We start from the raw sequence: 24,537 nt of genomic DNA on the forward strand, positions 1-24,537 counted from the left end.
TCTGATTCTGAGTGTGAGAGCAAGACGGAACAAAATTAAATGCAAAATTTGTTAGCTTATGTATGTTGAAGAAGGGATAGCTGTGTAATGCTGTCATCAATGTAGTGAAGTCCTGGAATAGTGCTATATCTTGGTACCTGTAAGTGCTGCAACTTCTGTTGTATTTTCGTTCTGGATATTTCTCTGAAGTTTCACTAGCTTTTTTAGTCACCACTGCACATTTAATCTTTCATCTTTTGTAGCTCAGGTATTTTGTGGTTTTGGTGTGTTACAGAAAAACAGGGCTTCCACTGTTCTGCTTCTCTGACTTTATTTCTTAGCCTCACTGCTGCCTGCTGTTACTGTGGGTGGGATTTCGCAGTGGCCACACTTTGGATAAGGACTGAAAGGGTTGTCTTCTGCACTTCTGAGCTTGTGTAGTTCATTGCATGCATCTGGGGGTTGCCTTGTGACTCTTGTGTTCGTATAGGGTTTTTGAGCCACGTGGAGTTGAGGTACTGTGAGAATTACTCTCACTTACGTTGTGAAAGAGCTTGTTTGCGCTTTTGTGTACTTTGAAAGGTGGGAAGTGGAGGGGAAAAGTGATGAATGGTGGTTTGCAAAAGATGGTGGAAGACTAGTGCATGTTAGGCTGTATCTGCGTTGGAGTGGTTGAGCAAGCATCTGACAATCTCAGCTAGTCCTCGTGTTTAGGCATTCTTAGCGCTCTTTTCCTGCACCCAGAAAGTTGAGCTGCCTGACTTCAGTTAAAAGCATCACCATGCTCCATGGAAAAGTGTGGGAGCATGAAGCACTAAACATGAGGTGAGAGAGTTTGTGGTTCTTCAGCCTTCTGACAATAGAGAAAAACCTTTCTGCTTTCCCAAGAGAAAACTGGGAAGGTGAAATATAAGAAGGAATTACTGTCAGGTAGTGCCAAATGCAAGGCTTCATTGGAAGCATTAAAACTGGTGTTAACTTTGTCCAGTTTTATTTCAACAAATGCCTGACTTCAGCTGTTCCTCTCTAGTACTGTGGAGGCATTTACTGAAGATTTGTGTTCTTGGTGGGGATAAATGGCAAAAAAGCATCTAACTAGATCTGTTAACCTCAGTAAGCAACTGATTTGATTTGGCTTTAGTGTATTAACCAGATGAGGAATGAATAACAGAAACAGCAGTCTGAAGGGATGAATAGTTCTCAATGTCTTAATTCTGGAAAAGAGTGAATTAGTTAGGAAAATATTCACTACTTAAGCAACTATTCCTGATAGTTCATAATTGTATTGCAGGAACTGATAAAGTCCAGCAATATGCTTTCATTATAATATTTCAAGAGTTGAAATTTGTCCAGTTTTCACTCAAAAATTCAAACAGACACTGAAATAGTCTTAAAATTAACTGAAAAATGTAGATCTTGCCTTCCTATTCTCTTCCTACTGGGAGACAAGAGACCTTAATCTTAATTCTGAAGAACTGAGAGCAAACATTCTTATGACTTGCTATAGAGAAAACAAAGCAAAAGCCCCTAACTGTAAAACTTTTTGTGCTGCCTGAGGTACATATTTATCTTTGTATTCCTTGCATCTTTCAGTTATAAGGGGGGGCTTTAAGTCTCTGAAACTACACAGTCTTCATTCTTTGTTTGTAGGTTTCAATTAACAAAAGAACAAAGGAAAACAAGATTTCCTTTGTGTCTGGATATATAGATGAAATGCTGTGTGTGGGGTCTCTTCAACTCCAGAAGGTACTTCTAATGAATCTAGAACTATTTTTAGAAGCCTAATTTACTTCTGTTACAAAGCCAATTTGATTATTGGAGTCCCGCTAAATCCCTAGCATTTGCAGAAAAAAATTATCGTATGATGTTTGGTTTCTGAAAATACTGCTTGGCTGTGTATGTAGTCTTCATCTGGTACACTTCATTCATCTCCCCAACTGTCTCTCGGCAGCGTGAAATCTTGTTTGTGTGTACATGTGTGATGGATGTTTATAATTTGGGGACTTCTTAAACATAAAGTTTGCATATTTTTTTGCATCGAGGATGGATTTAGTATTTTCTCCAGTGGTTCAGGATTTTCTTAAATATTTGTCTATCTAGTAATAGATATACTGAGAAACTTCATACTCTTAGTTGTTATTATATGAAATTAAGTATAATTATTGATTGTAGTTTCTCTGGCATCTATACTGCTTGACTAATTCTGCCGAGTGCTGTTTAGACTTCAAGAATACAATAAAAATCCTAGCTGTTCCTTATTTGCATTCCCAGGGGAGAAAAACTACCTGAAGTGAGATGTTATGTGAGTCCTGTAGTTCTCTTGATTGTTGACTGGGTCTTTGGGGGCCAGTTCAGTGCAAGAGGGGTAAGTTCAGCTGGAACAAATACTTCTTTGCTGTAAAGCCTGGGAGAAGTACAGGGTCTGCTTCCCTAACGCAACCAAAGCTGTTTGCTCTTTGTAAAGAAGCTGGCAGACTGAGCTTAACAGGAATAACAGTGTAGGAAACTCTCAGACCTTTAGGTAAATGAATTTTTTTTTTTAATACCACCTTCAGAATTGCTACCTGCTGTCTTGTCTGCATCTGATTACTGATAGAAAATATGGACTTCACTGACCAGTTTTAAAGTCACAGAAGCAGAATTAGTCTTCTGCCCGTTAATGACCTTTTTTTTTTTTTAACTCTGATCATTGACCTTCCCCTCGTAGTTATCTGCTCTTGGTGGGTACTTTACATAATGCCAAAATTTATCTTAAGCACTTTCTAGTGCTAATCCTCTAACTACTATGCTTTCAGTTTCAGGAATAGCCTTTACTCATTCATATCCCTTCAGCAAGACTGCTTCAAGATACTGCCTCACTTTTTTTTGCCTCTTCTATTTCTCTGAGTACTAGTGCAATCAAAATTTATAATCTTATAAATTACAAAAAGATTTGTATGGTCCTCCAGCTCACAATTTGAGTGGTACATTTGTTGTTTAAAGTAATCTCCAGGTAGATGCAGTGTGGTCTGCATACTTGCTTAGACTACAGCGTTTTTCCCCGTTGTACCAGAGACCACACTACCTGCTGTACAGCAGATTGATGTAAGAGGGTATTCACAAAGTCAGTCTGGTCTTGCAGGGCTGGTCTATGTAGGCTCTCTACTGGAGAGGCTCTGATCTTCTGACTTACCTTCTGTAGTAGATGGCTTCTTCCATTTTGCTCTACAGAGTCTGTGGAGGTTAGTCTTGATCTTTAGAGTTAGTCATTAGCCATGACTATGCAACCATGTATGTCAAGGCTTGCTTTCTAGTCTGTTTTGGGAGTAAGTATCAAACCTCAAGCTTGGAAGAAGATATTTAAGAGGGTTAACTGTATATATTCTACTTTGGGGAAGAACTTGTTCTCACTCTTTAAGTAGTGTTCAGAACAAGGCTCTCTTGGGAGCTGTACCGTTTCAGCCTTTTCACTGCTGAATATTTTACAGATCTTCATCCTTTAATTTTCTTTTGGAAGAACTTACTGGTCTTTCATAGCTTATTTCCTACATAGATTCTGTCTTGTGGTGGAATATTTCAGTTCCTTTCTCTAGTACTATGTGTTTCTTACAGGTGGTGTCCCCTAGCACTTCAGATAAGATCTGGAACAGACCCTTGTCTTCATCTATACTAACAAAGCTTGTCTAGCATTTCCATGGTATTGGTAACTGCTTGGTATTCTTTGCCTTCAGTACATTTTAGCTGGTTCCCATGATAGCAAGCATATTTGTTTCTAACATAGTTAATGTTGCAATGACTGTCTCTGAAGGCCCCCAGCTTTCCCCATGCCTATTCTAAGGAATGCTTATTCTCTGTACCTGGATGCACTGGTCTGAAATATGCAAATTTTAAATAAACTGGATTGAATTTAATGTGGCTAACAACTATATTGTAGTTACTGACTTTGGATAGTATAAGACCACAAGCTAAGCATAAACAAGCATATTGTATGTTCAGGGTTAATGCATTACTTGAGTGTAGGTGGTTGTCTGAAAGCCTGTCTTTCATTAGTGCTGTACTTTTTATCTTGTAGATGAATCATCTCTCATCTTTCAACTTGATTTCAGGCTTAACAAGAATGCATTCACAGGTGTTTCATGTTGTTTGATGACTAAATAAAATTCCATGTTGTGTTGAGAAGCTGTCCCAAAGCACTTGTATAATATGTGGCTAGCCTATGGGATTCTTTGTCATTATCTCTGTCTTGGTGATTCATCCAGACTCAAAAGGAGGAAATTGTTGATAATCTGGTAATTTGTAAAGGGGATACAGATCTTCGTAGCTCAAGGCAGAACCTGATAGCAACCTGCTGAATTTTAGCAAGAACTTCCCTAGCATTGATCACGTAATCTCTGGTGCCGCCTTCTTAGCACACAGTTGGTGTTGCATTGCTCTGTTCCATTATGACAGCTTGCATTGGTCACTATTACAGTGAACATTTCTTAAAACTTTGCGCTAAAGACCTTAAAAATCTTAATCTCATTTAATATTTTTTCCAAATAGGAGTCAGATATATCAAGTAGGTATTTGTATGTGGAAATCTACATAGGACAAGACATAAAACTAAAACATTAAAATGTGCTATTTTTCTGCCAACAGATTTTCCTTTCCCTTTCCTTACATTATGGTACCTGTATTTGAAGTTTTTGATAATGCTTATTGTACGAGTAGACAGTTGACACTTAATTGTAGTCCACAAGGTAATAGTATTTTCCAAGAAGTAAGTATTAACACATATAGCACCAGCAAACATGCTTAAGTGTAACAAATTTGCTTTTTAAGCATCTTGAAATTACAGCAACATAATAAACTCTACTTGTAAAAGTCTTGTCATGAGTTAAACAGGTAATACAAATTAGTTTTTTGCAAATAGACTTTAAAATTATGAAGAACAAATCATGACACGAATGCTTCACAATCAGGTAGGACAAGAAGCTGTAGTTTAACTTAAATGTTGATTAAATGCTGTTTGAGTTTCACTGCTGTGAATGTTTTGGTAGCTTATTATGCACCAAAAGCTGCATCAAAAGTCACTGCATAGACCTTAATGAGATTTTCTTAAAAATGATTCTCCTGACAAAGTAGAACAATTAACTAAATTAAGTAAAGTTGCTATACTGAATTATGTTAGGGATTTCATGTAAGACATGGAAAGCTGTTGTCCATGTTCCAGAGGATATTAGCTTGCAGATGTGTGAGTGAGGGCAACTAACACTCGAGGAACTAGGATGAGAGGAGTACGTTAGCCCTCTCGTTCTCTAAAGCTTGCTAGGTTTGAGTAATATGTAGCTTGGCCTCTACCATACTCCAGTAGACTTTGCTGTGTGTTCTCTCCCTGAATTGTGAGGCCCTGGTAGGCTATGGCTGTTGCTGAAATCCTAAGTTTTACCAGTAGCTTCATCATGATGGGTGTCAGAAGTAGAATATTCATTATAATGATAATGATTAAGGTTTTAACCTTTGGAATTACAGACCTAAAACATCGTGCAAGCTGCGAATGCTCAATTTTATTTGTAGATCTCTGGTGCATGGCTTATATGTGGAAAAGTCTGCAATTAGTTTGCACATGAGCTGGTTTCCTTTTAGGGCACTCAGATCTTGTATCACCTGCTCTTTTCTTGCCAAGTTCTCTTCTGGTTTTGGTAGTCCCTGTTTGGTTAATCTTCTTAATGCGGTTTATTATAACTTGCCTCGGTTTCCAGTCCCCTGTGTGCTGCTACTAGTTACAGTCTTTTTATAAGTCAGTGGCAGCTAATAAATCAGAAACTTGCTCTCTTGAGTTGATAGTCTCCATTGGCCTTGTAGGACAAGCTTATGCACTTCAGCACCATTAGGTTAGCACACAGTGGAAATACTTAGGGTGTGAATCAGAGTTCATTTAATGGAAGTAATGTCCTACAATCACACTTTGGAAACTGTAGAACAGGAAAACTGAATTGTGGGTAAATTGGACTTTTTTTAGTTGTATGTAAACAAGAATATTATATATAGTAATCTGTTACACTTTGAGTTGTGCTTCTATCATTTGTTCAGATTGTTAATCATAATTATGCTAGAGAAAAGCAAGATTCCAGAAAAAGTCCTGTTGTTGGGAAGAGCAGACTTAAACACTTACGGGTCAGAATATATCACAGGAACCAGATTAAACGCTAGCAAATGCATTTTAAGTTACCTTTGAAAAAATACGTGGGCCGTGTTTGGGAAGTGTTGTCTGGAACAAACTTTGTGCATAGAGAAATTACCCATGAGTTTAATTTCTAACTGTCAAAAAGCACTGAGGCCTGAAAATACATGGCAAATAATAATTTGGGGGTAAGGAAGGGTTTGGTTCTTTTTCCTTCACTTACCTCACATTCAGGGTGGTGCACCACAGGTCTGGGGGTCTCAGTCAGAAGAATGACATCTCTGAAACTGTTTCTGAGAAGTTGACCTGCCTGTACATGTAATGCCACTTTGTATATCTCTTGGTGCCTGTAGCCTTGGGTGTGTTTGCTACTTACAGGTTTGCTGACTTGTTTATATATATATTTGACAGGTATTTTGGAAAGTGCCTGTTTCTTTAATTTGGCGAAATCTAGCAAAGCATTTGTTTGATCTTCTTTGCTTTTTTCCTTGGCATTCGTATTCTACAACAGGAATGGCTAGTTTAGCCATCCATGTCACAGTGTTTCCTGACCATACGCAATAGGAAAACTAATATTTTTATTTCTTTAAGGACTGTTTTTTTCAGAAACCACAGATAATGATTCCTTAAAATTCTGTATTTTTTTCAGTGTAAGATATAATGCTTTCACATCCACTTAGTAGTAGAAATTTTTCAATTCCAAGCTTGTATAAGCACTGAGCTTCACAGATTGAGTTTTGTTTTGATACCTAGGCAGCAGAACATAAATAGATGACATACTTATAGGAGGCTTAAGATACTTGTAGAAGCAGGACTCTCAGACTTCGGGTATTGCAAGACAAGCATCCAACATAGGTGAGGTGGGAGTTAAATATACTTTTGATTTTAAATGAAAGTGGCATTAGTAGGATTATACATACGTGAACACACTTGTATATACAGCAACACCATTGCTCTGAAGGTCTCAACATACTTTTCAGTGTTCATTAAAATAATACTTATTTACCATCTTGTGAACTTGAAACACTTTTCCCTGGTTAGTTAAAAGAATGGTGCATGTGTTATTTATCCAAAAGTACTAAGCACTTTTATTTTTCACTTTTTTCTTTATTCTGGGGAGAGAGAGACTCCAAATAACTTGGCTGGAAATAATATTGATCTAGCAGATTGCACAGAAGACTAAAACCTAGTTACTCAAATCCTTAATGAAATAAAGGACTTGGTCAGAAGTAGAACTGTGCCGAGAAAACTGACATCTACCTGCAGTCTTATGATAAATTCTGTACGTTAAGAGGTTGCTTTTCATGTGCAGCCTAATGGCTGGAGCAACACTGCCTTAGTATATTTTAACAGGTTGTCTGCTTCTGTAACCCCAGATAGTTAAATAATAGCAAAGGACAGAGCAGAAAGTGGTTGGAAATAAAGAGTAAGCAGGAGGTCTTCTGTAGACCTGGAGTGTTGTGTGGTATGTCTGTTTTGAGAATGAACCAAATCTGAAGTGTCTTGGTTTTGTTCTTGTTTGCTCATGTTTTGACTATCAGAGTTGTTGGGTGGTTAGCAAATGTTCACTGCCTTTTATAAGCTATGCTTTTGGCTGATTGCCTTGCATTGGTAAAACAAGGCATCAAAGCTCTCAGGCTTTCTGCTGATGCTCTGCTTGAATTGCAGGTACCTGTTCTCTTAAAGGCTTGTGTGTTGCTCCTGCTGCGTAACCCATTTTGGCAATGTCAGCTGGGTATTTGTTTCTAGCCTCTTGAAAGTTTTGAATATCAAAAGGACAGAAAAGGAAGAATGCTGATTTCAGTGACACATTAGTTTGAGTCTTTACTTGCATTTCACCACCAAGTACAGACCTCAAGCAGCACTATAGGATATGTTCCAGTTTTGTGCAAGTTAAGTATTTCTCTATGGTGCTCTCTCACACTCTTTCTTTTCCTTCTCCAGTTTGCACAGAGGAATTAATCGTAGTATTCCTTTAGTTTTATTGTTGACAAATTCCTTGAAACAGAAGGCAATCAAACTTGGTGTCTGCTAATAACAAGAGAAACTTAGTTTCTGTAATAAACCCAGCAATCTGTGCCACAATTGCAAAAGCCTGTTATGGAGTGCCTTAGTGTCAGTAACCTGCCAGTGCTCTTCATTATGCCTGTTGGCCTCTACTAACAGAAGCTTGAGCTTAAACTAGAAGTTTAACCCTGAAGTAAATGTGATATAAAGTAATTGTTGAAATAATCGTATTAATGTTAAAATCATGGAAGAGGTCACAGGAATGTTCTCCAGAGCATTAATGTGAAGTACAAGCAATGAGGCTGGGACAAGTATTTGCTAAATTGAATGAATACTGTATAAAGTAAATGTAGCATTCATTGGCCAGTGGTGACTCCTATTCCCATATACTTTATTTTAGAGAATGGGTAAAAGGGCTACAAGTTTTGAACTGGAGGCCAGAAATAACTGGATTGTACAATGGCTTATAGAAACTACACTTTTTTCCAAAGTGTTAATTTTAATACCTACTAAAAATGCAACTTCATTGTACTCTACTCAAAAGGACTTGTAGCAATGCCATGCCTGATCAATGTTTGTCCCTTATCTGAAACAGAAAACTAGGGAAGGTAAATAAATTAACAAGTTAATGTAGCTACACATTCTGTACTCCTCTTTGCGTGATCTGTAAAATAGTTTCTCGTAAGTTTATTTTTCTTATGAGATTGGCTGTCACTCCTTTAGTGCAGTAAGATACTTGTGTAACCCAGTAGACAAGACTGCTTTTGTTGAAGATAACATAGTGAGCTACAGCAAATTAAGACTTGCAGGTGGCTTCTGTGTGCTGTGCATACCCTCTTAGGTATGTTATCACTTGGTTTTACTCAGGCACTCGAGCCTGACTATGCAGCTGTATGAACAGCACTCAGCAGCATGTTCATTTTAGACTGATATAACTATTTACTACTGACTAATTTGAAGAAATTTATTGACATCTACTTCACAACAAATAGAGGTGGTTTAAGTAGTTCCTCTTTTGCTAGTACTATAAAATTAACATCTAAAAAAAAAACTTTAAAAAGAAAAAAAGATTTATTAGAGCACTAATTTAGGTTGTTGTGTGAACTGGATACCACCACCAGACTTTCTGCCTCTCTGTTGCTCTTGCTGTAGCTGTTGGGCAACAGTTACTGAAAGTAATAATTTAAATTAGTATTATGGGATTTTGATTTCATTTGGCTTAGTACTGTATTTTATTACAAAGCTGCTGTAGTAATTTAGTAATTACTACCTTTTTATTGTATTACTGGACATTCCAGGCCTTTCTGGGCAATGCATTGCTGAAAACATAACCAAGGAAAAGGCCCTGTTCACTCTCACATACAGAGTACTAGCTCTGACCCTAAGCTTTTGTTGCATTTTCTTCATTCCCGAAGTTGTGCTGATGTTAGAGATAATACCATCTAATCATTATCACTATATAAAGTTAATATATTCATGATTCAGTATTCAAGACTGCTAACTTGGTCTTATTTTTAAGTTCCATCCTTTAAATTATTTAAAGAACGGTTTTGGTATTCTCTTTTAAAGACCACTGAAGTAAGTACAAGGCATTTCTGTACTTTGCTCAGCTGATGAGCAGCTCCATAAAAAAGGAAAGATGTCCAGAGAGAATACAAGTTTCAAGTGCAGGAAATGGATTTATACCACAACAGTAAATAGAAAATAAGTCCCTTGAGAGCTGGTGCAGAAAGGGGCCAGAGGGCAGATGTGATAGCGATTGAATTATGAGGATGATAAAGATGGGCATGAAGAAGGCAGAGTATATCTGAACGTCAGATCATTCACAGTTAAGTGATTTATTTTTCTAAAGCTTGTGGATTTTTTTCCTTTTAGAAATAAATACTATCTAGCAGAGGTGGTTTTTATGAAATATGATAATCATATTCTTCTAGGGGGTGAAATGGAATTAAAGAATGTGATATTTTTTTTTTCAGGGCTAACTATGTGAAGCCCTGACACATTGTGTATTCCACAACTGTAAGTGTCCCATTAAGACTGTACACAGCAGTGGTAAACTGAGATTCTGACAGGTTTCTTTCTGCTCTCTTATGGCTTAGTTCGTGTGATGTTTTGCATTTTGGGGTTTTTCTCAAGTTAAGGTGACCTCTCTGAAGTCTAAATAGAGGTGAAGGCACTCTACCTCAGTGCAGGTGTTTTGTGTAGCATCTGCTTCCATATTACCAGGCACCACAGCTGTTAAAGATGTGTCACTTTAAACAAAAGAGGAATTCTGCAGTAGAGTAGTTTCTATGTCAAGCAAATTGGTTGGCATACTTTCTTGGAGTGAGATAAAATGCTATGCTGTGTGGTGTGTAGTATCAGTATGCCACAATCTGCAACAGAAGGAAGGTGTCAAGCTAGCTGAAACCTTAGAGTAGGGTGGATTTTTTTTTTAAAAACAAAACAAGCCCAAAAAAACCACCTCTGCAGAGTGTTTGCTTTGTTATAACATCAGTAGGGCAAGTTGTTCACTGAGTGCTTCTTTGAAAAGCAATGGGCTTTAAGTGCTCAAATCACTTGTCAGGAAACAAATACAAGAGGGAAGAAGGTTGTCTGCACATATGCAGTTTTTTGGAAGCTTCTTAATTATTTCTCAGTTCTCCTTGTATTGCTCTTTGTCTTTAGCTTCAAAATGGGATGAATAATGAGGTTATATCTGAAATTGTTTCCAAAGACATGTTTGTGCTGTCAGTCTGTTTCAGAACTTAATTGCAGAAAAAGAAATAGGTACAACTGAGAAGCAGCTAGCACTTGTTGGAATGAGTCCTTCTAAAAGAAGTGCTTCATTATCCAGCATGATATCTCTTTACAATGTTTCTGCACTGTAGAATGAGAACATCTTAATTCTTTACCAATTATATATTAAATTCTTGCATTAAGAAGACATGCTTGATGTTTTTTTGCATTAGCATCAACAAATAGTACTTTATCCTATGTCCTGGTTTGGCTGGGATGGAGCTAATTTTTCTTCCTAGTAGCTAGTGTGGGGCTCTGTTTTGGATTTGTGCTGAAAAGTTGCTAGCAGGGATGTTTTTGTTACTGCTGAGCAGTGCTTACACAGGGTCAAGGCCTTTTCTGCCTCTCACACCACCCCACCAGTGAGTGGGCTGGGGGTGTGCAAGAAGTTGGGAGGGGACACAGCTGGGACAGCTGACCCCGACTGACCAAAGGGATATTCCACACCATAAAGCTGGGGGAAGAAGGAGGAAGGGGGGGACATTCGGAGTGTTGGCGTTTGTCTTCCCAAGTAACCGTTAGGCGTGATGGAACCTGGCGGTCCTGGAGATGGCTGAACACCTGCCTGCTGATGGGAAGCAGTGAATGAATTCTTTGTTTTGCTTTGCTTGTGTGCGCGGCTTTTGCTTTACCTGTTAAACTGGCTTTATCTCAACCCATGAGTTTTCTCACTCTTACTCTTCCCTTTCTCTTCCCCATCCCACCAGGGCAGAGATGGGGGTGAGCAAGCAGCCGTGTGGGGCTTGGTTGCTGGCTGGGGTTAAACCATGACATTGTACCAGTGACGCTGAGAATTCACCCTTTTGCTAGAATATGGCAATATATGTTAAATCCCTGTAGCAGTACAAGAAATGCAGGAAACCTGGAGACTGATAGAAGGACACTAAAACATGATGGACAGCATATTTTTACATCTAATAAAGTCTGATACAACTGCAAAACTGCTAGCTGCTTAAGCTATTCAGTTGCAATGAATTGTGAATGTTAGCTGTATGGACAAGTTGGTGTTCTGTGAGGCTGTGGATGAAACATATTGTTCCCAGGCACTCAAAGGGAGGCCAATTAGTAGGAGCTTGCCTGGGGAACCTACAGTGTTTTCCTCCTTCCTTAAGGAGGTCTTCCATGTCATGTTCATGCTTGTCACAATTTTAAATTTAAAGTTGAAGTTTCTAATTTAATTGTTACCTGAGAATACTGAAATAATGAATTTAGTCTTTCTTTCTCTTTTCCTATCCCCATCTCTCTTTTTTTCCCCACTGGATGAGCGCACGCTTGCCTAGACACCTTTGTAGTTGAATGTTTGAGGCTTTTCTTGGTTAATACCCTTTGCATTCCCGTTGATAGCAAATGCATTTTTGGCTTTTTACCATGTCTAGAGAATGAGGTTTTAACACTTGGGCTGCTCCAGTTGCAAGCTAGTCTAATTTGTGGACGGTTCAGTAAACGTGGGTTTGGACAGTTCATCTCTGCCTATGCCTAATATGCCAGTGGATACAACTGCTGATAATTTTAGGGCTTTGTTAGAAACTGGGCTCAGTTAAAATGTACTCAATCACACCAAACACAAATATTCTAACACTAGTGTGAAAAATTGGAGTTAACTATAAGGAAGACTGATAAGGAGTCCTATTACCATTGAATGGCTAAATAATTTGCACTTGTTCAAGATTTGAAAATAGTAGCAAAAAATGCGGAGAGGTTTCAGAAATAAACATTGCCTCTGCAATTATTGGTGTGTCTCTTCTAGGAAACAGCAGAGAAAGTATTCAGCCAGTCAGACAAAACCATATGTTAGGGTTTAAATCGTGTTTAAGGAGCTCTTCAGTCTTGTTTAAGTAAATAAGAGTATTTCAGGAAGATTATTTTTTTTTCCCTTTTCTTAGATTGAGTACACTCTAAAGATGTGAGATGTGCCCTCCTTGCCTACCTTGCCTCCACAGGTGCCTCTGAGCAATAGATATGAAGCCCTAGTGGAATACAGCCGGTCCAATGGGGATGTGGTGGAGAGGCAACCTATATCAGAGGTCCCACCACAGTCAGAAAAACCTGACAGGTGTATAGCTACCTCCTCCACAAGGAAGAAGAGAAGAGTTTTAGTGGTTGGAGACTCCTTCCTAAAGGGATCTGAGGGCCCAATATGCAGAGCTGACCCCCATCACAGGGAGGTCTGCAGCCTGCCTGGAGCTCGAATCAGGGATATCACCAGGAAACTCCCCAACCTGGTGAAGGCCACAGACTACTACCCCCTGCTGATCTTCCAGACAGGTGGGGAAGAAGCTGCATCCCGTAGTCTGAGGGGGATGAAGAAAGACTACAAGGCCCTAGGACGGTTGGTGAAAGAATCTGGGGCACAAGTTGTTTTCTCCTCCCTCCTTCCATTTTCAGGTGATGACGTGGGATGGAATAGTAGGATTCTCTCTGTTAGTGCCTGGCTACGAGACTGGTGCTACAGGCAGGGCTTTGGGTTCTTTGATAATGGCTGGTTTTATAAGACACCAGGCGTGACCGTGATACATGGGAAAGGTTTATGTCGTAGGGGCAAAAGGGTTCTGGGACAGGAATTAGCAGGGCTCATTCGGAGAGCTTTAAACTAGATTCGAAGGGCAATGGGGTAGTAGCTGGGCTTGCACCACTGGGGCAACGCTCTAGTGTTGGGGTAGACCAGGAGGCCTCCCATCCCCCTGGGGTGAAATCGGTGTGCCCAGCTCGCTCCCTGAAATGCCTGTACACCAATGCACACAGCATGGGGAATAAACAGGAGGAGTTAGAAATCCGTGTTCGGTCGGGGGGCTATGATCTAGTGGCAATTACAGAGACTTGGTGGGACGCCTCGCATGACTGGAATGTGGTCATGGATGGCTATGTCCTGTTCAGGAAAGACAGGCCGCTAAGGAGAGGTGGTGGAGTTGCTCTTTATGTGAGTGAGCAGCTAGAATGTATTGAGTTCTGTCCAGGGGCGGATCAGGAGCGAGTTGAGAGTTTGTGGGTGCGAATTAAGGGGCAGGCTGGCAGGGGTGATACTGTTGTGGGTGTCTATTACAGGTCACCAGATCAGGATGAGGAGGGTGATCAGGCCTTCTACAGGCAGCTGAGAGCAGTCTCTCAATTACAGGGCCTGGTTGTCATGGGGGATTTCAACTACCCTGATATTTGCTGGGAGGCCTACTCAGCCAGCCATCCCCAGTCCAGGAGGTTCCTCCAGTGCGTTGATGATAACTTTCTGATGCAAATGGTGGATGAGCCAACTAGGAGAGGAGCGCTGCTGGATCTTATCCTCACTAACAAGGAGGGTCTGGTTGAAGAGGTGAAGGTTGAGGGCAGCCTTGGTTGTAGTGACCATGAGATGGTAGAGTTCAGGATCTCATGTGGCAGGAACAGAATAGCTAGCAGAATTGCAACCCTGGACTTCAGGAGGGCCAACTTTGGCCTTTTCAAGCAATTGCTAGGGGAAATCCCATGGGACAGGGTACTAGAAGGTAAGGGGGCCCAAGATAGTTGGTTAGCATTCAAGGACTGCTTCTTCCGAGCTCAAGATCAGAGCATCCCAGCAGGTAGGAAGTCAAGGAAGGGTACCAGGAGACCTGCATGGTTGAACAGGGAACTGCTGGGCAAACTCAAGTGGAAGAAGAGGGTGTACAGATCATGGAAGGAGGGGCTGGCCACTTGGGAGGAATATAAGTCTGTTGTCAGAGGATGTAGGGAGGCAACTAGGAAAGCTAAGGCCTCCTTGGAATTAAACCTGGCAAGAGAGGTCAAGGACAACAGAAAGGGCTTCTTCAAATACATTGCAGGTAAAGCCAACACTAGAGGCAATGTAGGCCCACTGATGAATGAGGTGGGGGCCCTGGAGACAGAGGATAAAAAGAAGGCGGAGTTACTGAATGCCTTCTTTGCCTCTGTCTATACTGCTGGAGGCTGTCCTGAGGAGCCCCGGATCCCTGTGGCCCCAGAAGAAGTCAGGATAGAGGAGGAATCTGTCTTGGTTGATGAGGGCTGGGTCAGGGACCAATTAAGCAACCTGGACGTCCATAAATCCATGGGCCCTGATGGGATGCACCCGCGGGTGCTGAGGGAGCTGGCGGAAGTCATTGCTAGGCCACTCTCCATCATCTTTGCTAAGTCGTGGGCAACGGGAGAGGTGCCTGAGGACTGGAGGAAAGCGAATGTCACTCCAGTCTTCAAAAAGGGCAAGAAGGAGGACCCGGGTAACTATAGACCGGTCAGCCTCACCTCCATCCCCGGAAAGGTGATGGAACAACTTGTCCTTGGTGCTGTCTCTAGACACATCAAGGATAGGGGGATCATTAGGGGCACTCAGCATGGCTTCACCAAGGGGAAGTCATGCTTAACCAACTTGATAGCCTTTTATGAGGACATAACCCGGTGGATAGATGATGGTAAAGCTGTGGATGTGGTCTATCTCGATTTCAGTAAAGCGTTTGACACGGTCTCCCACAGCATCCTCGCAGCTAAACTGGGGAAGTGTGGTCTGGATGATCGGGTAGTGAGGTGGATTGTGAACTGGCTGAAGGAAAGAAGCCAGAGAGTGGTGGTCAATGGGACAGAGTCCAGTTGGAGGTCTGTGTCTAGCGGAGTCCCTCAAGGGTCGGTACTGGGACCAGTACTAGTCAATATATTCATTAATGACTTGGATGAGGGAATAGAGTGCACTGTCAGCAAGTTCGCTGATGACACAAAACTGGGAGGAGTGGCCGACGCGCCGGAAGGCTGCGCAGCCATTCAGAGAGACCTGGACAGGCTGGAGAGTTGGGCGGGGAGAAATTTAATGAAATATAACAAGGGCAAGTGTAGAGTCCTGCATCTGGGCAAGAACAACCCCATGTACCAGTACAAGTTGGGGACAGAGCTGTTGGAGACCAGTGTAGAGGAAAGGGACCTGGGGGTCCTAGTGGACAGCAGGATGACCATGAGCCAGCAGTGTGCCCTTGTGGCCAAGAAGGCCAATGGCATCCTGGGGTGGATTAGAAGGGGTGTGGTCAGCAGGTCGAGAGAGGTTCTCCTCCCCCTCTACTCTGCCCTGGTGAGGCCGCATCTGGAATATTGTGTCCAGTTCTGGGCCCCTCAGTTCAAGAAGGACAGGGAACTGCTAGAGAGAGTCCAGCACAGAGCCACCAAGATGATTAAGGGAGTGGAACATCTCCCTTATGAGGAGAGGCTGAGGGAGCTGGGTCTCTTTAGCTTAGAGAAGAGGAGACTGAGGGGTGACCTCATTAATGTTTATAAATATGTAAAGGGCAAGTGTCAAGAGGATGGAGCCAGGCTCTTCTCAGTGACATCCCTTGACAGGACAAGGGGCAATGGGTGCAAGCTGGAACACAGGAGGTTCCACTTAAATATGAGGAAAAACTTCTTTATGGTGAGGGTGACCGAACACTGGAACAGGCTGCCCAGAGAGGTTGTGGAGTCTCCTTCTCTGGAGACATTCAAAACCCGCCTGGACGCGTTCCTGTGTGATATGGTCTAGGCAATCCTGCCCCGGCAGGGGGATTGGACTAGATGATCTTTCGAGGTCCCTTCCAATCCCTAACATTCTGTGATTCTGTGATTCTGTGATTCTGTGATTCTGTGATTCTGTGATTCTGTGATTCTGTGATTCTGTGATTCTGTGATTCTGTGATTCTGTGATTCTGTGATTCTGTGATTCTGTGATTCTGTGATTCTGTGATTCTGTGATTCTGTGAAGCATGATAACTAGAAACTTCCAAGTTTTAAAATGGAAAGTTAATAATCCCTTTGACAGTTTAGCTTACGGTGAGGAATATGGGATGTTGGGGATTTATGAATGCATATTCTCTGTAGCAATCATTTTCGTTTGAGTTGTTACAGAATCTTTTTTCCTTCTGTGCAGAGCTCGCCAAGACAGGGCTGGTGTCTGTGGTGGTTTGACTTTTGCCAAAGCATGTACTAGGGGTAACTCTTGCTATTTCTGGCCATTCTGGAGCAAATTAGGAGATTGCTTCTCCCTATTGTTATCTTAGTCTTTTCGTGACTAATTACAGCTCAAAACAGGGATACTGTTTTGAGTAAAGTACTTCTTTTAGGGGGAAAAGAAAAAATGCATTGCCTGTTCTGCTCCTCTGTTAGGACTGGAGGGGGTTAAAGGGGTAGGAGAGAAGGAATAACTCTTAAATGGCTTTAGTGGACTGTACAGAGCAGATACAATATTGTTTCTTTCCAATTTTATTACTTACATCTTCCCCAGTGCTTAAAGTAATAAGGATTGATTATCTGTCAGGACAAAATAGAAGGACAGGTTTAAAATGCATTTAGATCAGCACCTGACTGCACAATTCAGTTTCTCATACTATCTACCACTTGTACCTAGAGCTGCAAGTGCCTCAGGTATTACGTATGCAGACACTGATCACTAAAAGTTGATACTCTTTCTAGAGGAAAATGTTTAAACCTGCCTACCTAGCTCATTTTATGTTTTAAAAACAAATGAATTTTATTGTTAACTTACCGTATATGCACCAATTATTTTTCTCTGTAATACGATTTTGATGGTGCACAATCATAAACTTTAAGTGAAAACTAGAGCTCTAAAGGTCAAAAAAACCCTCAAGGGCTCTTTATAAACTTCAAATAGCTATCATAAAATGAGTTTTAAAAACAAAGAAACTGCATATTAATCATGATGTATTTTTTCCTTTTTAAAAACAGGTGAACCAAGGGTGGTATTTCTGGAATATATTTGTTTTTTCTTCCAAATAGAAGATAAATGTGTTAAGCTGGCATAATAATTCTGGTAAGAATTTTCCTGTTACTTCTACAGTGAATGTCATATGTCTAAGTATTCAGTCTTGCCAATTAAAGGAGCTTTTTGTACCATTAGTGCTAACAAAATTGCCTTTCTTACAAGGTCTTATTTTTTTTTCTAATAATTGCATGTATATGTTTCTTGACCAAGCAGTATTAATTCACCTGTTATATTTAAATGTTATTCTGAAAGTTATTTGGCTCTCTTTTGCATGTTCTATGCTTGGACATGGTGAAAATATTTGGGTGAATAGATGAAGTGTATGAGTGCCTTGTGTGCATTATCTAAAGTAAAATTAATCAGTTTGGGAATCAGTACCAACACTTTTGATATTTTCTCTTGAACATGTGCAATAGAACCGTATCTTGAATTAAGTACATTATAGAAATGACTGCTACCTACTCAGTCTTGCTTGAAGGAGAACACCATGAGAGCTGGTAAATCTAAAGTATTGTATTTATGAAACTCCTATATTTATCTTACCTCATAAATTTTTTTCTTTTTCTCTTTGAAACAATCTGCGTACTATTGGAATATATAACATGGTAGAAGATAATGTGTTCGAATAAACTATTAAAGAACAAGTTTTCTGTGCAATACTTTTTAAGAGCTACGTGTTTTCCCCTTATGCTTCAGGTCAAATATGTTTTAGAAGCAGATGAAGATTGAAGCTCACATCTAGGTTGCAAAGAAAAGCTGAAACAAAGTTATTAACTTTCATGTATGCAGTGGGAGGGAATGCTGTGTGTCACAGGCTTTTACCTGATAGGCTTGTAAAATGAGTGTTTGGGGTTGTGGGCTGTTAGCTAAGTTTCACTGAAATAGATGAAATCCTCTAAGCTCATCCTTCTCATTCGCTTCCACCCCACATTGGTATGTTGATTCCTCAGTCCTACATACACTCCATCCTTTGCAGGGGTGGGGAATAGGGAAGAAATGCTCCTCTCTTCCCCCAGTCTTTTCCATAACAAATGTTTTTCTGATGGATTTAATTTCTGTACTTTCCTCTACTTACAGCTCAGACATGAGCAGTGCCAGTAACTCACTGGCACGGGAATTCTTGACAGATGTCAACAGACTGTGCAATGCAGTGGTCCAGAGGGCAGAAGCCAAGGAAGATGAAGAGGAAGAAACTCATATGGCAGCGCTAGGACAATATTTGGTTCAAGGCCGTGGATTTATTTTGCTTACCACACTGAACTCAACTATTGATCAGGTAATAATTTTTTTTACCTGATTATAATTTTTGTATTGAGCTTTGACTGTGTTGAAGGGATTTGTCCTGGCTCATGTTCTTCTTGGTGCTGATTTCCTTGCCTTTTGATGGTAAAGTGTATGAGTTAATTATGAAGACTAGAAGTTCAAAAGGATATGTTGCAGTTGCATTCTGTTCTTCAGCAAGAACAGAAAAAAGTTAATCATGTACCTGTTTGCCAGCTGATACTGATGGTTACTAAACTTTTGACTAGTTAAGGCATGTTTGAAGCTAGAGTGCAGCAGCTAGGTGGAAAGAGGCAATAGGTTAGAATTTTCAGGAGAAATGAGTCTATTTACTGAAGGTGCAGTATGAACTGACAGTTTTTGAGAAGGTCCTCCTGGTTTAAGGCAATAAAATAAAATTAAATATACACCTTTTTATTTTGTTTATGGACCATGAGTTATATTTTTGCTCTGTGTTAAGTAACTTGCTCTTGAACATAATAGAAAGCAAATATTTTGTAATTTTAGCTCAAAAGAGAAAGCGTTTTAGAAGAGGTGATCGGTTTATGCTATTTATATTTAAAAAAATCTAGCACACATCCCTGTAGCTACAAATGTCCATTTCCTTCTCTTCTTTCTCTTCTCCTTCTTCAACACTATTGGATATGTACTAAGCAATGGGTAGGATGAGATGTGCATTAAGTCTTTGTGCTTTGAAACTGCAGGTCCCAGTGTTTAAAAATAATGAACCAAGTGAATCCTGGTTGAGTTTACTCAGCCCTTGTCTTAAATGATGTCAGCTGTTAATCCTGGTCAAATTCTTCTCAAACGCTTGCATTTCCTTCATGAGGTGACTTGTGCGAAGAGTCCAGTCAGGTCTGCTGGCTTGGTTCTGCATTCCAGTAGGTGTACTGACTAAACAGTAAGCCCACAAGACTGCAATTATACATAATTACTAAGAAGAATCCTTACTGGTTCCAGAGCTGTGGATTTTGTAGATGTCACCTGAGTTCTGCATAGTTGCTGTTAATAGAGGCTTCAGAACTAGAGCTTCTGCAAGAACACCTGGCTTTCATGTAAAAAGAAAATGGGGCATTCCATGTGCCTCCACCTTCAATAAAAACCCACTTCTGAAGTAGAAGGGGGGAAAAAAGCTTGTGGCATTCTTCATGAAACATCAGCAATTCAGCAATTATTTCCTGAGGAAATATGTTTAAGAGGGGAGGAGGAAGAGCTTAACTAATGAGGAAAGTCAAATTCTGAAAGTGTACCACTGAAATTTGAAAAGTTAATATTTTTCTTTTTCCAATCTTATTGTGCTTTGAATGCTGTATTGATCATTCCCATTCCTTGTTAATTTGTCTTGCTGAAAATACCTTTAGTAGCAGAAGAGAATTGGGAGAATAACTTTGCAAAAGCTTACTTTTCAGGTCTAATTGTATTGTATCAATAATGTTAGACTTTTAAAAGTTTAATTTAAATTGATAATCTCATCAGGCAAATATTAACTATTTGTTATATATGTAGCTCTATAACTGTATGTATGTATTCGTTATATATAAAACTATAACTATTTAAGTTGCTTATCTCCATACATTTTAATTTCATTGCTACCTTGAATTTTTGGAGAAGGATGTTGCTTCAGCTGCATATCCCTGAATGACGATAACTGCCAAAACGCTCGTCAGCTTTTTGTGTTTGAAAAAAAAAAAAAAGACTTTTTAATCATTAGAACTGAAACAGTTCTGCTGGTGCTGCATAGTACCCAATAAAGGAATTGTGTTTAAGTTCTGTGCCTTCTGCTGCTCCTCTCTGCATTGAAATTCTTAGTGTTGAAGTCTTAGAATCCCAGTAGGAGTGAGGTTTTTTTTTAGTGATTATTCTGGTTTTGTTGGTTTTTGTTTTTTTTTTTTTTTTAAATTAGGAGTAACCTTCTCTCTTTCCTCCCTAAAACTTCACCTTTCTATTGTGAGTCAATAACATTACTTGATCAATGTAATCTTTTTCATTTGCTTAAAGGTGTCATTTTGGAGAAAGAAAAAAGTTTCCCATAAAGTTCTTCAAAGTTACAGTTTTGTAACCACAGAAGTTTCAAACTTGTCTTGGGCTTCATGTTGGCTTTGTTTAAATCAACAAGATATTTGCTTTTGACTTTTCTGCTTTTGTTCTTTGAGGAATTCCTTCATCAAGAAGGATTAGGAGAGCTTTGTATAGAAACAGTTGCAGAGGTGTAATAAATATCTTAGATGCTTTCTGATTGGCTATAGTTAATGGTTATAGCACTCTTTGCAGTTAGGTCATTTTTTCAGTGCATAAAACAGCAGAAAGGCATAGGGAATCAAAGGCTTGATAGCTTTGTAAAATAAAGAAATTCTTAAAAGTACAAAAACTTTTGTGTCTAACGTAGGAGCTGACATGTCGGGAAGAACTTCTGACCCTCCTCCTGTCACTTCTGCCATTGGTGTGGAAAATCCCTGTCCAAGAAGAAAAAGCAATAGGTATGTTTTATCACTTATGGTATTAAGGACCTAGAAGAAGTGATCTGTGTATTACTACAGAGCTTAGGACTCCCGGACTAAAGAGTAGTAGTTCATTGTAATACATATCCTCCTAACGTAGAATGAAGATGTGGATTTTGCAAAGAATTTAAACTCAAATACCAGTGTTCTGTCAGCATACAAGGAAGATCGAGATCGTACAGAGAAGGTAAAGGCTCTTGGTCAGTGTGAAAGGCAATGCTTATGATACTGTGTAGCTGAACTTGATGGTGGTGAGTTTTTCTTTCTTTCAGGTGATTTGAGGGGAAAAGAGATTTGGAAAAAGTATTGTTATTTTTTTGCTAATTGTGAAGTGTTTCATGATGAGTAGAAGGGTGAAAACATATTGATTCTTTTTTAAAAAAAGTGATACATGCTGACACTAGATTGTCAGAGACAGAAATAAGACAGACATTTTCTTCTGAAATTGAAGAAATGGGAAGTAGAGAATATGCTTAAAGCCAAACAATGACAACAGAGTATGAAAGAAGTGCAATGTTTGTCAGGGATGTGGGCCTGAAAATAGGATAATACTGGCATGATTATGAGCAGAACCAGGCTGCATTCCTTAGAAAATATGATGTTCTGTGTCAGAAATTGGTGTGATAATTGAGGAATCAAATCACAAAGGTTCAACTGCCAAAGTGTCAGTTTAAAGTGAATTACAGAAATTAAAGGGATGATACAACATAAACTGTGCAAAAACTGAACCAGGAAATGACAGTGGGGTTTTTTTTCTTCTTTTTTTATTTGTTTTGGGCTACTTGCATATGTCTGATGCATTCTTTTCCCTGTTAGAGATAAAACAGAGGATGAAACAAATGAAGGTTACCTGTCTTGTTTGGGAGAGTTTCCTAAGGATTCTCACCTGATGCTCTCCCAATCTTTTTTTTAGCTACTTTAAACTCCTGCAAATTGAAGGCTTTTCTAATGTTGTAGGCTTGGAGGTGTTTAAAGTGCCAGTAGTTTTATAGCACTTTTATATCATTAACTTTCTGCTTGCTCAGTTGCATCTTTCTTTCATGTTCCTGTAAACATGATCGATTAAAGAAACATTTTGGTTATCTTATGAGAGCTTAGTAGCTTTTCCAGGGTTAGTGTAAAATGCTGTTGTATAACTAGGTTTTAAGCTGTTCTGTTTTTGCACTCTGCATAATGTACAGTTTTTGCTTCTACAAATGTCTATCTCATAGTACTGACGTAATAAACATGATGTATCCATTGTGCACTAAGAACTTTTTTTTTTCCTTGGACTTAAATAAAGTATATCTTAATCCAGCTCTATCAGGGAGCTTTTTTCTTTCTGTACAGGAAATACCCTTTGTTTGATAAAAAGTACTTTGGTTAATTTCCTGCCTCCAAAGCAGATAATGTTTCTTCCTTAAGCATCACAACTCCGACTCTATGAAACAGCAAGGCATAGTCATGCTTGCACATGGAAGTGCCGTTTCTTTCAGTTTGATTAATGACTATAGCTAGTTTGTGGGGTTGGGGGCACTGTTATTGCTAAATATCACATTTTTCTAAATACTAAACTTATTAAATGGTGGATACTTACAGTTGGTTTATGGTAGATATTTTACTGCCCATAAGCATCCAGTTATAGTTCTGCCACTACTTAAAAATGACAATGGATTTATCTAAGAAACATACAGACTTTTTTCTCTGCCTGCTTTTTCAACAGTTTATGGTCTGAGTTTACCAGTACGAATGAACTGGCAATACTTGTATTTTATTCTTCAAAATATTCTTGCCCATTGAATCAGATGTAAATTTTATATTCACTATTTTATACTGCATACTTGAAAGGATTTTTGTCTTGGATTGGCTTTTGTGGGAATACTCAGCACCTTAAACATTATTCCTTTCCATCTCCCTCTTGTCCCTGACTATTTTAAAATCCACAACTTTTATTTCTGCTTTTTGTTTGGAATAGTTAACACTGAAGTAAAGACTGAAGTCTGTATACTTGAAGATCTGCACTGTTTCTAAGTAGAGAAATTTATTTTATTACCACTAGTACTCTAACAATTTCTTCATGTATTCTAAGAGGGCTGTGAGTTAAGGCACCCAGTTCCTATAGCAGTTGAGTTGCAAAAAGTGACAATGGGTCATCAAGTTCAAAAAGACCTTTGTTCTTCCCCTTAGAGGCTTTCTTCACTTGGTGTGGGATACGGCCATTTGGGCCTATAGTGAGACTTTGAATGTATCAAATGGTATGTGCAAAGTAAACATTGCTTGAGTACCTACCTAAAACTGCTTCCATAGCTAAGTAATAGGAGAGATCTCAGAGTTGGTATCCTGCTGATTAATATTTTTACTTCTACTGTATTATTATGTGTAACATTCAAATTTAGATTAAATATAACTAGGGACTTGTGGCTATATTGTTCCTTAATATCCTATCTGTAACAGGCCAAAAGATTTTTTCAGACTAGCTTTCTTCCTTTGCTTCCCCAAAAGTCCCTTCATTTACCTTGATAATGCCTTCTCTTAAGAGAAAGGAATAGCTGTGCCTACAAAAAGGTTTTAGGAAACCCTCTAGCACATTTTTGTCTAGCCTTAATTAGAAAAATGAACTGATTTGTCTAGGCTTTGAAATTAGCCTGTATGGTTCCTAAACATTAATTGTTGCTGACATTTTTTAATACTGAAAATGTCAGACATAGGTATATGCAAAACCATGACCTATTAAATATGAATTTATTTTTGTATTTTTTAAGCTGGAAGTATTAAACTGTAAAATTAGGGAAAATGCTTTACATATTATAATGTTCCTTTGTTGTGTTTCTGTTTCAACAGATTTTAATATACCCTGTACAGTAGACATATGCCTGACCAAAGAGAATAATTCAAGTTCCATGAAATCTACTCAGGAAAAACTAGGCTTAGATGGAAGCACTCGTTCATCTCTCCAGACTTCTGTAAAACTAAATCCTCGGTCTCGAAAAAGTGGACGTCTGCGCAAAACCACCCATCGTTACTCTGTGCGAGATGCAAGAAGATCTCAGCTTTCCACTTCAGATTCAGAAGGCAATTCTGATGACAAGACTACTGTAATAATGAAACACAGACGCTCCCAGTTACTGCAGCCTTTCTTAACATATCCGTTA

General features: G+C 39.4%; 1 protein-coding gene across 1 annotated transcript in view; it reads left to right on the top strand.

Moving 5' to 3' along the window:
• LYST (lysosomal trafficking regulator) overlaps positions 1–24,537 on the top strand; it is a 93,760-nt gene that overhangs the window by 3,993 nt on the left and 65,230 nt on the right. Inside the window, 4 exon segments of the mRNA XM_068400050.1 lie at positions 17,591–17,675; positions 18,705–18,903; positions 21,295–21,385; positions 24,227–24,536. Coding sequence (XP_068256151.1) covers positions 18,712–18,903; positions 21,295–21,385; positions 24,227–24,536 — 593 coding nt within the window. The 5' untranslated portion in view covers positions 17,591–17,675; positions 18,705–18,711.

Source organism: Nyctibius grandis, chromosome 1 (assembly GCF_013368605.1).
Source record: "Nyctibius grandis isolate bNycGra1 chromosome 1, bNycGra1.pri, whole genome shotgun sequence".
Lineage (NCBI taxonomy): Eukaryota > Metazoa > Chordata > Aves > Nyctibiiformes > Nyctibiidae > Nyctibius > Nyctibius grandis.